General features: G+C 41.5%; 1 protein-coding gene across 3 annotated transcripts in view; it reads right to left on the reverse strand.

Moving 5' to 3' along the window:
• B3GALNT2 (beta-1,3-N-acetylgalactosaminyltransferase 2) overlaps positions 1-16,301 on the reverse strand; it is a 57,217-nt gene extending 40,916 nt beyond the window's left edge. For all 3 annotated transcript variants that reach the window (XM_078077730.1, XM_036109744.2, XM_036109746.2), the window contains exons 1-2: positions 15,955-16,301; positions 2,518-2,665 (exon numbers count right to left, since the gene is read on the reverse strand). In XM_078077730.1, the coding sequence (XP_077933856.1) occupies positions 2,518-2,665; positions 15,955-16,066 (260 nt within the window). In that variant the 5' untranslated portion in view covers positions 16,067-16,301. The remainder of the gene's footprint in view (positions 1-2,517; positions 2,666-15,954) is intronic.
• Positions 16,302-19,634: the final 3,333 nt, after the last annotated feature.

Here is a 19,634-nt window from a genome sequence, read left to right on the forward strand (position 1 = left end):
GTTGAGCATCCAACTCTTGGTTTTGGCTCAGGTCATGATCTCAGGTCGTGGGATCAAGCCCAGTGTTGGGCTCCACGCCCAGTGTGTGGAGCCTGCTTAAGATTCTCTCTCCCTCTCCCTCAGCCCCTCCCCCTGCTTACTCATGTTCTCTCTCTCAAAATAAAATCTTAAAAAAAAAAAAAAGTTAAAGTCCCTATGCTCATGAAACTATATTCTAGTGGGGAAAGACAACTTATAAATATAAAGCTAAATATAATAAACATGCGAGTTGGAAATAAGTATTATAAAGGAAAATAAAGTCAATAAGGGAGGACAGAGAGGGAAAAGGGGTTAGGTGCTATTTAATATAGGGCTGCCTCCTGCTAAGGTGACATCTAAACAGAGACCTGAAAAACGTGACACTGTGAACCATGAGGATATCCAGTGGAAGAGTGATAAAGACAGGGGAGACAGTAAGTGCAAAGGCCCCGAGGCAGAAGCACATTTAGTGCATGGAAGCACTAGTCCGTACACTAGCAGTATGTTTGCCAGTGTAGGGCAAGTAGATGTAGATAAGGTCAAAGACCACAGGAAAGACTTGGCATTTTACTCTGAGCTAAAGAGAAGTCAACGGAGGGGTATGAGCAGAAAACTGACGTAATTTGACGAATTTTAAAAGCAGCATTCTGGCTGCTGCATGGAAAATAAAATATAGGGGAATAAAGGCAGAAGCAGGAAATCCAGATAGAGGCTTCTGCAAGACTCCAAGTGAGAGGTACTGTGGCCTGATGGGGAGAGTGTGGTGGTTCTGATAGTACTGGTAAAAGGGTGAGAGGCTGGATCCTGGATATGATTTAAAGGTAGCACCAAGAAAACATGCTGATGGGTTGGATGAGAGAAAGAAGAAATCAAGGTAACAATGTATTATAAATTTTTAAAACTTCCTATTTTCCTGGTGCCTCAACATCCTCACAAACAGGCTATGAGCATCCTCCTCAGGTGACCTGATAACACCAGAATGACAAGGCTGGTCCCTACCATGAGATCCCCCTGTGGCCCTCCCCTGACTGACCTAGTGACACTCTAACACAACGAGGTCCCCTCATGCCTTCTGCTTGTATACTCCACCATGACCCTCAGTAAAGGCACGTGCCCATTGGGCCCCGCGCTCTGTCGGCTCCCCACCTGCTTGGTTGAGCCTGCTCCCTGGACTCTCCTCCTGAATGGCCGCCCCCTGTGTGGCATACTGTGCCTCCCTCTCTAGGACTTGTGAGTATAATAAATCTAATTTCATATGCCTCTCCCAGTGTCACTTCTGTGACCATGCTGGAGAGATCCTTAAAGACCCAAAAGGGGGACTTACTCCCTCATTTATAACATAGTCACCAGCATTTTCTGTCTGAACAACTGGTAGAGAGGGGTCATTATTTTCCGAGATGGGAAAGGCTACCTAGGAAGTGCAGGTTTTGGAGGAGGTTCTGACAGCAGTGATGAGTCTGAGGCCTTTCATTTGCTGGGTAATAGGTACTATTATCACTGAGCTCATGAACTAAAGAAATCTATCTTGAAAAGGAATGAAAGCCACTATGAATAAGATAGGAAATCTATAAATGTTCACTACTTATGACAAGAAAATTCTGCAATTGTATAGCTACTCAGTCCCAAACATGCCAGTTTAATGCAATCCTGAGAGGGCCATCTAGAACTGCTCATCACCTGAGTGTCCTCACATAACTAAAAGTTCAACCTCCCATGCTTCTCTTCCACTAGCCCCTCACTACGTAATCTTCAGAGGCTGGTCTCACTGAGAAGACTAAGGCCCTGGGTTCTTAACCAATAACTGAGCCATTTAATATCAATATAAGATGTGCTACCAAAGCTCAGTCCTTGAAGGGCAGTCAGGAAAAAGAGCTACACACAGTGTGTACTTAAAAAAAATATATAGAACAGAAAAAATTCAGTGTGTCTCTGTGAAGTTAGTGAAAAGCATATTTAGACACAAACAGTCTAAGCAGAGACCTATTCTGGAATAGGACCCTTTAAGAATTACTATTCTAGGGGCACCTGGGTGGCTCAGTTGGTTAAGTGTCCAACCCTTGATTTCAGCTCAGGTCATGACCTCAGGGTTGTGAGATCCAGTCCTGCACTGGGCTCCAAGCTGGGCATGGAACCTGCTTAAGATTCTCTCTCCCTCTCCCTCTGCCCCTCCCCCTGCTCACTCTTGCTCTCTCTCTCAAAAAAAAAAAAAAAAAAAAGGAATTACTATTCTAAATCAAAGCAAAAACAAAACAAACTAGGTATCTATAAATACTAATATGTTAACCAATGAATATATTCTCCCCTAACTACCTTTCGGCTAAGAACCTTGGTTAAATTTACTTTTGTGACTCAACTATGTGGAGGGAAAGCAAAATGAAATAGCCATTTCTCCCAGGAAGAGAGGCCGCATGCCTAAATTAACATCTCTGACTATCCCAAAAGAGGTTTTTCAGAACTTTTACTCAGTTAATCAGGCAGGTGCCAACTAAGAAAACCTACCGTTGACTTAATGACGGATGTTGTATTAAATGCTTCAGCCAGGTGCTTCTTATCACATTTCGAAGTTCATGGTTATTGCGAGCTGACAACACACCAACTACCACATCATAGTGATGAGATTTCCACTGAGGAAATAAGGCCAATTGATCTAGAAATAAGCAACAATAAATTAGAAACGTCATGTCTCAATTACTGTTCAATATGTAACATAAAAATGTTTATTACAAAATAATACATGTTCATGTGTATAGAAAATACAAAGAAATACAAAGAAAAAATATTTTAGAAATCACCCACAGATGTACCATCCAGATAACCACTGCTAACATTTTTGGCATAGAGTCTTTTGTCTTCCCCACATATGCATATATTTATGCTCACATAAGTACATAAATTCTTCAAAACTAACAAGATGTTTATGGTGAGAATGAGCTTGGAAAGGCAGCACGGCATAAACCATGCAATAGTAGGCAGTGTGAGTCCATTAGGCCACGAGCAGAATCCTGGTTCTTTTTATGACCTACAGAAGTTCTTTAACTTCTCTTTTTTTTTTAATTAAAGATTTAAAAAGAAATTTTAAGTAATCTCTATCCCCAACATGGGGCTTGAACCCTGAGAACCCTGAACCCTGAGATCAAGAGTCTCATGCTCTACTGACTGAGCCAGCCACCCTGAAAAGTTAACTTCTTGAGCCTCAGTTTCCTAAACTACAAATGGGTATAGTAACACTTCTCATAGAAGTGGCCGTTGTTGTAAAAATGAGATAATGTGTATAAAGGTCCTGGTTTGATACCAAAATAGTAGGGACTCACTGGCAACCAACAGCAACTATAACCACCCCACAAATATGTGCTTTCAAAGGTGAAGGCCTACATTAACACTATAGGGGGCGCCTGGGTGGCTCGGTTGAGCAGCCGACTCTTGATTTCGGCTCAGGTCATGATTTCAGGGTTGTGAGATTGAGCCCCATGTTGGGCTCTGTGCTGGGCATGGAGCCTGCTTGGGATTTTCTTTCTTCCTCTCCCTCTGCACCCCCCACTCCGGCTCTTGCTCTCTCTCTTAAAAAAAAATCAGTAAGATTGGGAAATAAAGCTGAAAGACTACTATGCTAGAAAGTACCAGAACCCTGATTAATACCAATAAATTCTACAGCCAGCAAACCTCGTATCACTTATTAAATATCCCAAAGAATGAAAGAGGGAAGCAACATTTCCAGGGAGACGCGTGCGCGCACGCACACACACACACACACACACACAAATAAATCAAGTGACAACTCATATGAATGGCTCATTTTTTACTGCCATAAGGTCTAACGGGCAGGATTACATTTAAAAAAAAAATTGTCCTTAGAAGACAGAAAGGAAAGATACTTTGTTTTCTATCACCAGTTTCAAAGCTGGAGTGCTACAAGCTTATATACAGCTCTGATGAGGGGCCCCTTTCACCTCTTTCTCCAATCATGGGAACTGATCCAAAATGTTTCCAAAAATAAATAATTGAAGGCCAGAGATCTTTACTACATTAAGTGCAATCCTTTTATATGCCATAGGATCCATGTATTCAGCCAATAGACAACAAAAACATGTTGATATTTTTTCAAAGGACCAATTAAAATAATAAAAAGAAAATCTGGGAGACAGAGTCTTCTAATAGGATACCTGAAGGATATTACATTGTAACAATTCTAGGAATATATGAATTTTTGTGTAGATACCTTATTTTCCACAACAGACACGTTTCTAAAAAAAAATTTAACCTAAATGAAGTAGAGATGTTATTTTAGCCTAAAGTGAATCCTGTACTAAAACGAATTCTTCTTTAAAGGCAGGAATTTATCTTTTTTTGTTGTTGTTATTTATTTTAGAGAGAGAGAGAGAGTGAGAGCACAAGTGGGAGGGACAGGGAGAGGGAGAGAGAATCCCAAGCAGACTCCCCGCTGAGTGGGGGCTTGATCCTGGGGCTGTGAGATCATGACCTGAGCTGAAACCAAGAGCTGACCACCTAACCGACTGTGCCACCCAGGCGGTCATAAATTCCCTAGGCAGGAATTTATCTTTAATGTAAATCCAAATTTTCCTTGACTAAGCTTGCTTATAATAGACCATATTTATTGCACACTTACAAAGTACTAAATACTATGAATAGAGTATCAGTTTAATGCTTTGCATGTAGAGTATCATTTAATGCTCACAACCCTGAGAAGTAGGTGGGGTCAGGCTCCTTATTAAACAAGGAAAGAGGCAATGAGAATTCAGTAACTTCCCCCAAGGCAAACAGCTAGGTTTAATTCCTGGCAATTTAACTCCATTCTTCATCACTGTTCTATTAGCGCCACAGCTCCATGTAGCTCATCTGAGACTAAATTCTGATCTTTTATTTGTAACACCAGTTCAGGACGGGAAATTAGTGATAAGCAGATCACTGGAAATGCTGGTTAGCACGTTAATTTTTTTAAACTCATGGCCCAGGAACATTTTTTTCTCAGACACACAGAACTATACAATGAAAGTTGTACCTATTGCTGGAACTAACTCTAAATGAGTCTGAATTTGGAGAATAATTTAAATGCTTATGTAAAATTGGCACTGATATCCCACTTCACCCCCACTTTTTCACAGAAAAATATTAATAGTAGGTACTTTTAGCAACAGGAATGAGGCAAATGTAGTAACTAGACATATCGGACATTGATTCCAAAACCTGCATGATACCAGTAACAAGCTATTTAAATCCCTGTGCCTCAGTTTCCTAATAAAAACAAACAAACTGATACCAAAAAGTCTTCAGATAGTCTATTTCATCCATTTCAAAATGTCTTCTGGAACGATTAAAAGCTGTAGAAGAGCAAAATCACATTTAACCGAAATGCCTCATTTACCTGACATCATCAGAAAACAAGGTTGATGCACAAAATGAAAATCATAAAATAACTAAAACAAACCATTAAGTGCCAAATATCACTGCCTAATTTTTGGTAGAAAATCAAAATAAACCTTTGAGAAATGGATTACATGAAACATAATTTAACTTGTTCTTGACTGACAAAGTCTTCATGAAAAATATCTGAAATCTATCCCTTTCTCATCATTAATTCTACCCACTGCTTCAATTCGGACTCCACTGGACCATGACAGGGGTGTCCTAATGGTGAGCACTGAGAAATATGTGGAAGTGCTGAGTCACTATATGGTACACCTGAAACTAATACAACACTGTAGATTAACTACACTGGAATTAAAATATAATAATAAAAAAAGACAGTTGGGAAATTCTGAACACTAAATATTGGAAAGAATCATTAATTTTTCTAACTGTGATGACAGTTTTGTGGTTATGGTTTTTTAAAGTCTATCTCTAGAGATAATATACTAAGACATTTACGGAAATAATAACTTATCTGTGATTTGCTTCCAAATCATCCAGTGGGAAGAAGTGGGTAGGAGTGTTCATGAAAAATGGGAGTTGAAGGTGTATGGTAAGTATGTAATATTTGTTATAATCTTATACTTTTGGTATGTTTAAAGATTTTCATAATAAAAACTTAAAATACGAGAAAAAAAATCCCAAGCCTATTCCAATGGTTTATCCCTGGTTTCTTCATCTCACTGCCAAACAAGATTTTTCTAAAACTTAATAAATAAATAATAAAGATAAAGATGACCATGTGGCATGTGAAAATCCCACGGCTTATGGTTGCAAACTACTTTTTGATCTCATTCCACTGCCAATCCTCTCTCTGCTTCTAATCCATGTCTAAGCAGCTTCTGAGGAACTGCTTTAATTTACACGCATTTCTCCTTTTCTTGCAGAAGAGAAGTGCGTAGCAGATTTTGGCCTTTGAAAAAACTTTTCCTTCCAGATATACTGAAAAATAGGTTTCTAAAGACTCAACCAAAAAACTATTAGAAATAACAAATTCAGTAAGGTTGAAGGATACAAAATCAATCTACAAAAATCAGTGGCACTTTAGACACTAATAATGAACTAGCAAAAAAAAAATTCAGAAACCAATCCTATTAACAACTGAATCAAAAAGAATAAATTACCTAGGAATAAATTTAACCAAGGAGGTGAAAGAGATGTACACTGGAAGCTGTAAGACACTGATGAAAGAAACTGAAGAAGACACAAATAAATGGAATGATATTCTGTGCTCACGGGTTGGAAGAATATTTTTTAAACGTCCATACTACCCAAAGCAATGTACAGATTCAATGCAATGCCTATCAAAATTCTAGTGGCATTTTTCACAGAAATACAGCAAACAACTCTAACATTTGTATGAAACCACAAAAGACCTTAAATAGCCACAGCAATCTCAGGAAAGAACAAAACAGGAGGGCATCGTGAAGCATAAGCTGTTCTATCATCATCTAAGAGGGATGATTACAGCAATACAGGCCTACCTCAAGAAATAAGAAAAATCTCAAATAATCTAACCTTATAGCTAAAGAAGCTAGAGGAAGAACAAAACCCAAAGCCAACAGAAGGAAGGAAATAATAAAGATGAGAGCAGAAACAAATGATATAGAGACCAAGAGAACAATAGACGGATCAATGAAACCAGGAGCTGGTTCTTTGAAAACACCAACAAAATTGATATATCTTACCCAGACTCATCAAAAAAAAAAAAAAAAAGAAAGAAAGAGAGGGGGCTCCTGGGTGGCTCAGTTGGTTAAGCGACTGCCTTCGGCTCAGGTCATGATTCTGGAGTCCCGGGATCGAGTCCCACATCAGGCTCCCTGCTCAGCGGGGAGTCTGCTTCTCCCTCTGACTCTCCTCCCTCTCATGCTCTCTGTCTCACATTCTCTCTCTCTCAAATAAATAAATAAAATCTTTAAAAAAAAAAAAAAAAAAAAAAAAAAAGAAAGAAAGAGAGGACTCAAATAAATACTATCAGAAATTAAGGAAGAGAAATAACAACCAACATCACAGAAATACAAAGGATTATAAGAAAATATTATAAGAAATTATTTGCCAACAAATTGGACAACCTAGAAGAAATGGGTAACTTCCTAGAAACATAACCTTCCAAAACTGAATTAGGAAGAAAAAGAAAATTTGGAGACAGATTACCAGCAATGAAATTGAATCTGTGATCAAAAAACCAACAAACTAAAGTCCAGGACCAGATGGCTTCATAGGTAAATTCCACCAGACGTTCAAAGAAGAGTTAATATCTATTCTTCTCAAACTATTCCAAAAAATAGAAGAGGAAAGAAAGCTTCCAAATTTATTCTACAAGGCCAGAATGACCCTGATACCAAAACCAGATAAAGACACCACAAAAAAACAACTACAAGCCAACATCTCTGATGAACATGATGTAAAAATTCTCAACAAAATATCAGCAAACCGAAAATACAATGATATATTTAAAAAAATCATTCACCACAATCAAGTGGGATTTATTCTAGGAATGCAAAAGTGGTTCAGTATTTGCAAATCAAGCAACATGACTGAAAAGATACACGCACCCCTACGTTTACTGCAGCATTATTTACAGTAGCCAAGATATGTAAGTAGCCCAAGTGTCTATCGGTAGATGAATGGATAAAGAAGATGTGGTATATACACACAATGGACTATCACTTGACCATAAAAAAGAATGAAATCTTACCATTTGCAACAACATAAATGGACCAAGAGAGTACTATGCTAAGTGAAATAAGTCAGTTAGAGAAAGACAAATATGATTTCACTCATATGTGGAATCGAAGAAACAAAACAAATGATGAAACAAGGCAAAAAAAAAAAAAGAGAGAGACAAACAAAAAAGCAGACTCTTAAATACACAGAACAACTTGGTGGTTGCCAGAAGGGAGGTAGGTGGGGTCATAGGAGAAAAAAATGAAAAAAAAAAAAAAAGACAAAAAACAACAACAAAAAAACACCAACCAAAAAACTGGAGGCATTATGCTCCCTGGTTTCAAACTATATTACAAGGATATGGTAATTAAAACAGCATAGTTTTGGCATAAAAACTGACACATAGATCAATGGAATAGAATAGAGCCCAGAAATAAACCCACAATTATATGGTCAATTAACCTATGCCAAAGGAGACAAGAATACACAATGGGGAAAGAATGATGTTGGTACTACACTTGATCTTAGCTAAAAGGCCGAGAAGCGATGGTGCTGGGAAAACTAGAGAGCCATATGTAAAAGAATGAAACCAGACCACCACCTTATACCATACACAAAAATCAACTTAAAATGGATCAAAGATTTGAACCTAAGACCGGACATCATAAAACTCCTAGAATAAAACATAGGGGGTAAGCTCCCTGACACTGGTTTTGGTGATGATTTTTTGGATTTGTCACCAGAAGCAAATGCAACAAAAGCAAAAATAAATCAGCACTACATCAAACTAAAAAGTTTCTGCACAGCAAAGGAAACCATCAACAAAATGAAAAGATAACCTATAAATGGGATAAAATATTTGCAAATCATGTATCTGATAAGGGGTTAATACTGAAAATATATTTTATTTTATTTTATTTTTTTTAAAGATTTATTTATTTCACAAAGAGAGAGAGATAGTGGGAGCAGGAACACAAGCAGGGGGAGTGGGAGAGGGAGAAGCAGGCTTCCCGCCAAGCAGGGAGCCCAATGCAGGGCTCGATCCCAGGACCCTGGGATCATGACCTGAGCCGAAGGCAGACGCTTAACGACTGAGCCACCCAGGCGCCCCCAATACTGAAAATATATTTAAAAAAAACTCTTACAATTCAATAGCAAAAAACCAAGCAATCCAATTAAAAAATAGGCAGCGGATCTGAATAGACATGTTCCCAAAGACAACATACAGATGACCAACAGGTACAGCCAACATCACTCATCATCAGGAAAATGCAAATCAAAACCACAATGTGAGATGACCTCACACCTGTCAGAATGGCTAGTATCAAAAAGATAAGAAACAACAAGTGTTGGTAGAAAAGTGTAGAAAAAGGAAGGCTTGTGCACTTTTGGTGGGACTATAAGTCGCTATAGTCCCTATAATAAACACTACGGAGGTTCCTCAAAAACTTAAAACTAGAACTACCACATGATCCAGCAATTCCACTTCCGGGTATTTATTCGAAGGAAATGAAAACATTGGAGAAGATATTTGCACACCCTGTTCATTGCAGCGCTATTTACAATAGCCAAGACATGGAAATAACCTAAGTGTTCACTGACAGATGAACAAAGAAAACGTGTTATAGACAAATACAATGGAATATTATTTGCCATAAAAAAGAAGGAAATTTCTTGCCATTTCTGACAACATGGATAGACCTTGAGGATGTTACGCTAAGTGAACCAAGTCAGACAGAGAAAGACAAATATGATACAGTCTCACTTTTTTTTTTTTTAAGATTTTATTTTTATTTTATTTGGGAGAGAGAATGAGAAAGAGAGAGCACGAGAGGGAGGAGGGTCAGAGGGAGAAGCAGACTCCCCACTGAGTAGGGAGCCTGATGCGGGACTCGATCCCAGGACTCCAGGATCATGACCTGAGCCAAAGGCAGTCGCTTAACCAACTGAGCCACCCAGGCGCCCATCACTTTTTTTTTTTTAAAGGAGATTATTCTTTATTTTTTTAGAAATTCCATGAACATTTATTTTATTTTATTTTTTTAAAGATTTTATTTACTTATTTGAGAGAGAGAGACACAGCGAGAGAGGGAACACAAGCAGGGGGAGTGGGAGAGGGAGAAGCAGGCTCCCCGCTGAGCAGGGAGCCTGATACAGGGCTCAATCCAGGACCCCGGGATCATGACCTGAGCCGAAGGCAGACGCTTAACGACTGAGGCACTCAGGCGCCCCTACAGTCTCACTTTTATGTAGAATCTAAACAAAACAAAACACCGAACTCATAGAGAACAGACTGGTGGTTGCCAGAGGTGAGGGGTGACATGTGGGCAAAATGGGCGAAGGGGGTCAAAAAGTACAGACTTCCAGTTAAAATAAAGAAGTCATGGGGATGTAATGTACAACTTGGTGGCTATAGTGAATAATGCTGTAATGCATATTTGAAAGTTGTTAAGAGATCTCAAAAGTTCTCATCACAAGAAAAAAAATTATAACTGTTAGATCGTGTTCATTTTTACAATATGTACATATATTGAATCAATGTCATACACCTGAAACTCATGTAATAGGTCAATTATATCTCAGTTAAAAAAACAGGTTTCTTGGGGTGCCTGGGTGGCTCAGTCAGTTAAGCGACTGCCTTCGGCTCGGGTCATGATCCCAGGGTCCTGGGATCGAGCCCCACGTCGGGCTCCCTGCTCAGCGGGGAGCCTGCTTCTCCTTCTCCCTCTGTCTGCCTCTCTGCCTACTTGTGCTCTCTATCTCTCTGTCAAATAAATAAATAAAATCTTAAAAAAAAAAAAACAGGTTTCTTCTACCATGTACCAGCAATGTAAATCAGTCCAACAGACTTGTGAGTACTGCGTTACGCGGTACAAAACCCAGGGAGTGGGTGCTCAATGAACGCTTGTATAAGAATGCCCACGTTCCTAGTGCCCCAACCGGCCTTTGCCTGTATACTTTCAGCACCCTTTGCTACACGTTGCTAGTACAGGGGACCTACTTTGATTCTTGCATCTGGAGACAGCAGAGAAAGAAACGAACAGCTAAGAAGTAAACATGCTACAAAAAGACACAAAGATAATTCACAGATAAAATGCAAATAGCCAACCAACCTATGAAAAAATACTCAGTTTCATTAGGAATCAAGTTTGAATTAGAGCAGTAAGGTACCAGGCTTCTGCTACGTTCAAACTGACAAATATCTTCTTAAATAATACCCCAACCATTGGTATTGCAAGGAAATGTGGAGAGCTATTTTAAGGAAATGGCTCCTCTCCTACGTTGCTGCTGGAATGGAATTTGGTAGTCTTCTATGGGACAATTTGCCAATACACATCAACTACCTCAGATAATTTTTTTTTTTTTTTTAAGAAGGCTCCATGCCCAGAGTAGAGCCCAACACGGACGGGGCTTGAACTCACGACCCTGAGATCAAGACCTGAGCTGAGATCGGGAGTCAGACACTTAACCGACTGAGCCACCCAGGCTCCCCAGAACTGTATAACTTCTATCCAGCAATTCCATGTCTAAGAACTTATTCTAAAGAAATAATCAGGGCACCTGAGTGGCTCAGTTGGTTAAGCATCTGCCTTCGGCTCAGGTCATGATCCCGGGGTCCTGGGATCAAGCCCCACGTCGGGCTTTTTGCTCAGCAGGGAGCCTGCCTCTCCTCTCCCTCCGCCTTCCCCTCTGTCTGCCACTCTGCCTACTTGTGCTATCAAATAAATAAATAAAATCTTTAAAAAATAAAAGAAATAATCAGTGATGTACTAAAAGATCTCTATTCATCACAATATCATTTATTAATAGTGAAAAACTACAAAAATCCAGGAATGCAGAAATAAAGGATTAGTTAAATTACGGTGTATCTATATGCAGCCATAGAGTTATACTGTTATTCACCACATTAAGATCAGCAGACTATAAGAATAATGTACATACTGTGTGGTTCCATTTATATAAAGTACCAACAGGCAAATCTCTGCCATTTAAGATCAGGATAGTGGTTACCACTCCTGGCAGTGATGGAAGGGAGCATGAAGGGAGCTTGCTTCTGAGGAGCAGGATTAGTTGGGTATATTCAGTTTGTGAAAATGTATCAAGCTATACATTTACAGGCCCTTTTCTGAATGTATATTATACATCAATACAATTTTTAAAAAATACTAATTTCACTCCAACATGCACTGTATGTGCATTCAAAAACTGTAATATAGATCATTTTCCCTGTTTTTAAAAATAATTTCAAATTTTTCTACAAAGAACTTGTTTTACTTTTATAAGAAAAAATTTGTATCCTAAGGTCATCATGGAATGTGAATAGACGATATATAGGTGACAAATTCATTCATACTTTCCCAGTTTTATTCTCTTGATTCATTCCTTCAAATTACTAAGCACCTATGTTCACTGTTCTAGATGGTAGATATAGAGCAATAAACAAAAAACAAATTTTCATGCCAGGAATAATTAAAACCCCACACAAGCTCCCTGAGGACAACAGCATTCTATTCTCTAATATGTAAGTATCCTGAGGGTCTGGCAACCTGTGAGGCTCTGCACTTAGAGCGGACATCCAAAAATTTATTCAAGACCAAGGGAGGTTGATTTCAAAACTGATTGTTCAAAATAGGCCCAAGGATTCTTAAAAATCAGACCAAAATTTCCACTCTCACATGCATGCTCTCACATCAATCACAAATTAGCAGAAATCTTGGAAATGAGGGAAACATATAACTTCATGACAGATCTACTGATAAGGACAATCATCACATACACTACTAGTATGCTCTCGCCAATCTCAAAAACCTCCCCAAATACCTCACTAGCCTACGCACCAGCCACCACTATCCTATTCCTCCTCTCTAAAATTCATGGAGTGTTTACTATGAATCAGGCACTTTTCTGGGTGTTGTATTGTATCTCATATCCTATGAGATCATCATTTTATAAATAAGGAAACCGAAGCACAGAGACAAGATTAACATACAGGGATAATTTTGGATGAACTGGCCCTAGGCAAAATTGTAAAGCAAGCTCAATTTGTCTTTGGCCTTCTCCTTGCTCCCTGTCTGTTTCAGTTCAACAGACTAGGAGGATCTCAGAGCAGGGGACTCCACATCTAGCTTGCTCGATACCTAGCGCTCTAGGCATTTATTGAATGGATATGCTTCTTTCCTTTCTCTTTGGTTTCCTTCTCTCCAAATATCCTAGAAAGAGAAGACGTCTTTGGTCTCATTCTTTTTCCAAATTTACTGTTTACATAATTCCTGCTAAGGTATTACCCAAAACGAGTATCTTATAATATATTAGATATATCCTCTATATTCTCCAGTCTAGTGTCCCTGTCTCCACTCTCCTCATCCACCCACGGATTTCAAAAGAGACCTGCTTCCTCTTCACCAGTTGCTCTCCTGGACCGTTTTCTACATTAGAAAAGCGCCAGGTGCGGACAGGACTCCTGCACTTCATTCAGGTCCCTGCTCAATGGCCCCTCCTTAGAGGGGCCTCCCCTGACTTCTCTATTTAGACCAGCAGCACACCATTCTCTGTCCTCTTACACTGCTTTCATTTTGTCATCTCACCTATCACTATCCCCTAGGATATTAAATAATTATTTTCTCCATTCTGTCTTCCCTTCTAAATTGTAAACTGCATGACAGCAGGGACGTGATCTGGATTACTGTTGTAACTCTACACCTACAACAGGAGCGGGCACAGAGTAGGCTCTCAAAGATTTGCTGAATCCACTACAAGTTAGAGGGACTTTTTTAATATTCAGGGAAGGTAAGTCTCCCTTTAAAAAAAATGTCACAACTTAATGAGCCTGAAAGCAGACAAGAGAACAAAAAGAAATCTTAAAACATTCATTCAAGGGAAGAAAACTTAACAAAATCTTGGGTTTTCTCTCTCACTTTAGGCTGAAGGTATAAGGGTAGAAATGTAAAAGTGTCCAAATGTTTTAGTTTGAACATGGTGGTAACACAATGGGAAAAGGAGCTGCAGGAAATTTTGGCGATCGATATGCTTCTACTGTTCTTAGTTTTGAAAAGTGAAAGTTAGGAGTCTGCCAGGTTTCATTTAGATTAAAATACCTAATTTATCATCTAGCCAGATGCACACTATCCACCTAAGTCAAAGTTAATTTTTGTAACTAGTTACTGATTTCTTCACCTATAGCCTGATCCTCTTCATGGCCTACTTCCCAGGCTCCTTAATCTAGCTCAGGTTAACTTGATGGCAGATAGGGGCATCATCCAAACACTATGGGGATAGGAAAAACTTCACTGAAACTAAGAAATTGCCTACTAAGTTTTAAGCCTGAAGGCAAAGAGGTTTTGCTTGTTTACTCAACCTCAAAAGGCAATTAAAGGTCATAAATATCCTAAGAATGCTCTGCAAGTAAATTCTAGTAGTGCTCACTCATCGCACAAAAAAGGAAAGAAAGCTGTAAAACACAAATCTAACAGATGTTACAAAGCATTTTATATCCATGGCAGTCTTTCCTCAGCTCAGTTTACAAAAACCTAAAAAACAAAACCTTAAAAAAAAAAAAAAAGGCCCCAAATCCTAACCTGTTAACAGGTTAAATGCTCCATAACCACTGTATTTTCATTAAATAAATTAAACAGTATTTTAATTCTATTCAGGTCACACAAATAACCTTTTCAAAGATCTTGTGGTTTGTCTAATAGGAAAAGATTCTAAGAGATTGTTACCAGTATAAAAACCCCCAATTATTACAATGAGATTGCTTTGCGGATTGCCGAATTAGTTTCCTTGCTTCCTACCTAAAAAGTAAGGCACAGACCCATCTCAGAATTGCAAATATTCAATCCTAATTTTGAAAACTTTTGGATAAGAAAACAGCTGTTCTGGGGAGAAGTGGTAGGAAAAAAACTCCCCGAGTAGTTAGAACACAAAACAACTATTACCTCATTTTTAAAACAGCCTTCTAGGTTTCTTTATATGTCCTAGGGCAAGCCCTTAAAAAAGAAGACAAGAAAAAAAGGGAAACCCATTAAGAAAAAAGAGTGGTAGAACCCATTAACAACAACAAAAACATCCGCTGGGTACCTACTATAGACAAAGCATTCTATCAGGCGGTGAAATGAACAAGAACAGAGATCTCATTCCCATGAGAGTGTTAAGTTTTAGAACAAGTGGATAGGATCGTTAGAGAATTTTATGTTTTCACGTACACTTCATTAGTAGGCTTCGCAAGCCAAACTCACAGGAACAACTCCCCTCGTAGCCATGCCCTATTTCATGTCCAGATTTGTTTAACCGACTTACATCATAGTTTCCAAAGAAAACAAAATGCAGTATATTCTTAAAGCAAAGTTATCCTTAAAAGCAAAACCCAGCCTTTTCAAACACGCACAGGCATTGCCCACGGCACTAAGACCTCCAAGTCTTGACCGAGTAAGACCAACAGCTTGGGAAGGAGGCAAGCGGCCGGGCAGCCGGAGCCCGGGTGCACGCAGGGGCCGCCCGCGGCTGAAGGACACAAGGTTTTGCTCCCAGGGCCAGCGGGCAAGCGCCGGACAAGTCGGACCAGGCCTGGGGGACAGACGAAGGACTCGCGGTGGCGGGCACCGCTCTCGTGTCCCTAAAGGAAGAAAGCGGGAGGTGAGAAGCGGCGGGGACACGAAACGGGAAAAGCGCCCTCGAGTTTGCCCGATTCAACGCCCCGAGGATGAAAAGGGCCATTTGTCTCGCCTGGGGACGGTCGCGTTCGGCCCGTTCCCCACTTCGGGACTCCGCGGAGGAAGCCGCCCGGGGGCTCGGAGGCGGCCTCCCGCCCCTCACGGCTTCCTGGCCCTCCCGGCCCCAGGACCTCACCTGCCGGGCCGGCTCCGGAGGCGCGGGCGGGCGGCGGGGAGCGCAGCCGCAGCCAGAGGTGCAGCGCGGCCCCGAGCACACACGGGCACAGCAGCACCAGCCAGTTTCGCATTGGCCGCCCCCGCCGGCTCCACCTCGCGCCCCCGTCGCGCGCCGGGCTCTCCCGCGTCCCGGCGGAGAGGGAGGGGACCCGCGAAGAGGAAGGCCGAGGGGCGGCGGCCGACGCACGCGCGACCACTCTGGGCACGCCTGCCCTCGCGCCCGCCGCCGTCCAGACTCCCCGCGGTTCCCGGCCCGGCGCCTCAGGTTCCTCCAACTGCGGGCGGCGGCGCCTCAGCCGGCCAGACCCCGCCCCCTCCGCTTGGCCTTCCCCGGCCCCGCCCACCTCCTCCCTCACACTCGCCCTGCCCCCTTCCCTCGCGTCCCCTTCTTTCGCGTACTCTCCCGCGCCCGCAGGCCAACCGGGAGCTGAAGTCCTGCTCTGGGCCTACGCGGGGGGCGCACCGCCGTGGTCCCGAGGTTCGGAAACCACATTTCCCATGATCGCAGGCCCTTGCTCGCGTCACTCGGCGGTGGCGGAGGCGAAGCGCGGAGCCCCACGTGGAGCGTGCGCGTCCCTTCTCGACGCCTACTGCCCCCCGATGGCCGAAGGGCGGCGGTGCCGGGCGGCCGGTGCTCAGGGGCCGGCACAACCCTGGGAGGGAAACAGCTGAGGCGAAGATTGCCCGTCGCCTCTGATTTAAAGGAGATCAGCGTGGTGCTTGTTTTAAGCCACGCAGAGCTCGGTTATGCGAATGCTGGCCTTGCCTGGGAGGCGGGATCCTGCTGCTGTCTCCTTGGCCCGAAGAGCGGGCCCAGGCCGTCCGAAGCGTGTCTTCAGCGGTGAATAAGTATTAGTTCTGGTGCACCGTGTACCCGGCTCCCTGCCCGGCTTTGTCCTCTGGGCGCTCAGGATAAGAGCGCACCCAGGGGGTCGAGCTGTGGGGTAGGACAACGACGGTCCGGCCGAGGGTACAACCACATACCCCCGATTCAGACGGGGAGAGCAAGGTGACACCTCCCATAGGACGGAGCCGTGACAACGAGGACGCGGGCGGTGCGGGACCGGTGGGATTTGAGCAGCCCTCCTCGGAGACCAGGTCCTGCCCGGCGTCCTGCAGCCCGGCCCGACGCGCGAGGGCGCGGGTCGAGGCCGTGGGTGCCCCTGCTAAAAGGCGGAGGGAAGGATGAAAATGAACGCCAGGCCTACGGTGTTTTTTTCGTTTGTTTTTTTTTGTTTTTTAAGTTTCCACAGTTGTGGCAACAGAAGGAACTATATCATTGAGTAAAGTCTTGGTTGAAAGCCACAGAAAATCCATTTCAAACTTAAGGGGAAAAAGCGAATTTATTCAAGTAACTGAACAGTGCAGGAGGAGAGGTCTCGGGTACTGTCAATATGATAGTCTCGTTGAGTGGCAATTTAATCTCAGCAAAACAACCATCTATTAAAATTACTTTTTTTTTTTTTTAAAGTAGACTCCGTGCCCTACTTGGGCTTGAACTCATGACCCTGAGATTAAGGGTCACAGGCTCTACTGACTGAGCCAGCCAGGCACCCTAAAATTACTTTTTTTTGAATGTTTTGTAATGTTGTCTCTACTCTAATTTTAAAATCTTTTTTTTTTTGATTTTTCAGAACCTCTATTCTTTTTTTTTTTTTAATTTTATTATGTTATGTTAGTCACCATACAATACATCATTAGTTTTTGATGTGGTGATCCACGATCCATTGTTTTCGTATAACACCCAGTGCTCCATGCAGTACGTGCCTTCCTTAATACCCATCACCGGGCTAACCAATCCCCCCTCCCCTCTAAAACCCTGTTCGTTTCTCAGAGTCCATGGTCTCTCATGGTTCATCTCTCCCTCCAATTCCCACCCCCCTCATTTTTCCCTTTCTTCTCCTAATGTCCTCCATGCTATTCCTTATGTTCCACAAGTAAGTGAAACTATATGATAATTGACTTTCTCTGCTTGACTTATTTAACTTAGCACAATCTCCTCCAGTCCCATCCATGATGATGTAAAAGTTGGGTATTCATCCTTTCTGATGGCTGAGTAATATTCCATTGTATATATGGACCACATCTTCTTTATCCATTCATCTGTTGAAGGGCATCTCGGCTCTTTCCACAGTTTGGCTATTGCGGACATTGCTACTATGAACATTGGGGTGCACATGGCCCTTCACTTCACTACATCTGTGTCTTTGGGGTAAATACCCAGTACTGCAATTGCTGGGTCATAGCTCTATTTTTAATTTTTTGAGGAACCTCCACACTGTTTTCCAAAGTGGCTGTACCAACTTGCATTCCCACCAACAGTGTAAGAGGGTTCCCCTTTCTCCACAACCTCTCCAACATTTGTTGTTTCTTTCCCTGTCCATTTTTGCCATTCTAACTGGTGTAAGGTGCTATCTCAGTGTGGTTTTGATTTGGATTTCCCTGATGGCTAATGATGATGAACATTTTTTCATGTGTCTGTTAGCCATTTGTATGTCTTCTTCAGAGAAGTGTCTGTTCATCTCTTCTGCCCACTTTTTGACTTGATTATTTGTTTTCTGGGTGTTGAGTTTGAGAAGTTCTTTATAGATTTTGGATACCAGCCCTTTATCTGTAGTGTCCTTTGCAAATATCTTCTCCCATTCTGTGGGTTGCCTCTTTGTTTTGTTGACTGTTTCCTTTGCTGTGCAGAAGCTTTTTATCTTGATGAAGTCCCAAAAGTTCATTTTTGCTTTTGTTTCACTAGCTTTTGGAGATGTATCTTGAAAGAAGTTGGGGGTTACTGCCTATGTTCTCTTCTAGGATTTTGATGGATTCCTGTCTCACATTGAGGTCTTTCATCCACTTTGAGTTTATCTTTGTGAATGGTGTTAGAGAATGGTTGAGTTTCATTCTTCTGCATGTGGCTGTCCAATTTTCCCAGCACCATTTATTGAAGAGACTGTCTTTTTTCCATTGCATGTTTTTTCCTGCTTTGTCAAAGATTATTTGACCATAGAGTTGAGGGTCCATATCTGGGTTCTCTATTCTGTTCCATTGGTCTGTATGTCTTTTTTTGTGAAAAAATGTTCATCATCATTAGCCATCAGGGAAATCCAAATCAAAACCACACTGAGATAGCACCTTACACCAGTTAGAATGGCAAAAATGGACAGGGAAAGAAACAACAAATGTTGGAGAGGTTGTGGAGAAAGGGGAACCCTCTTACACTGTTGGTGGGAATTTCTGCCAAATTTTTTCTTGTGATTGAGTTCCAGTTTTAGAGCATTGTGGTCTGAGAATACGCAGGGAATAATCTCAATCTTTTGGTATCAGTTGAGACCTGATTTGTGACCCAGTATGTGGTCTATTCTGGAGAAAGTTCCATGTGTGCTCGAGAAGAATGAGTATTCTGTTGTTTTAGAGTGGAATGTTCTGTAAATATCTATGAGGTCCATCTGGTCCAATGTATCATTCAAAGCTCTTGTTGCCTTGTTGATTTTCTGCTTAGTTGATCTGTCCATTGCTGAGAGTGGAGTATTGAGGTCTCCTACAATTAACGTATTGTTATCAGTGTGACTCTTTATTTTGGTTAACAGTTGGCTTATGTAGATGGCTGCTCCCATGTTGGGGGCATAGATATTTACAATTGTTAGATCT

The sequence above is a fragment of the Halichoerus grypus genome, chromosome 7 (assembly GCF_964656455.1).
Source record: "Halichoerus grypus chromosome 7, mHalGry1.hap1.1, whole genome shotgun sequence".
In the NCBI taxonomy this organism is placed as follows: domain Eukaryota; kingdom Metazoa; phylum Chordata; class Mammalia; order Carnivora; family Phocidae; genus Halichoerus; species Halichoerus grypus.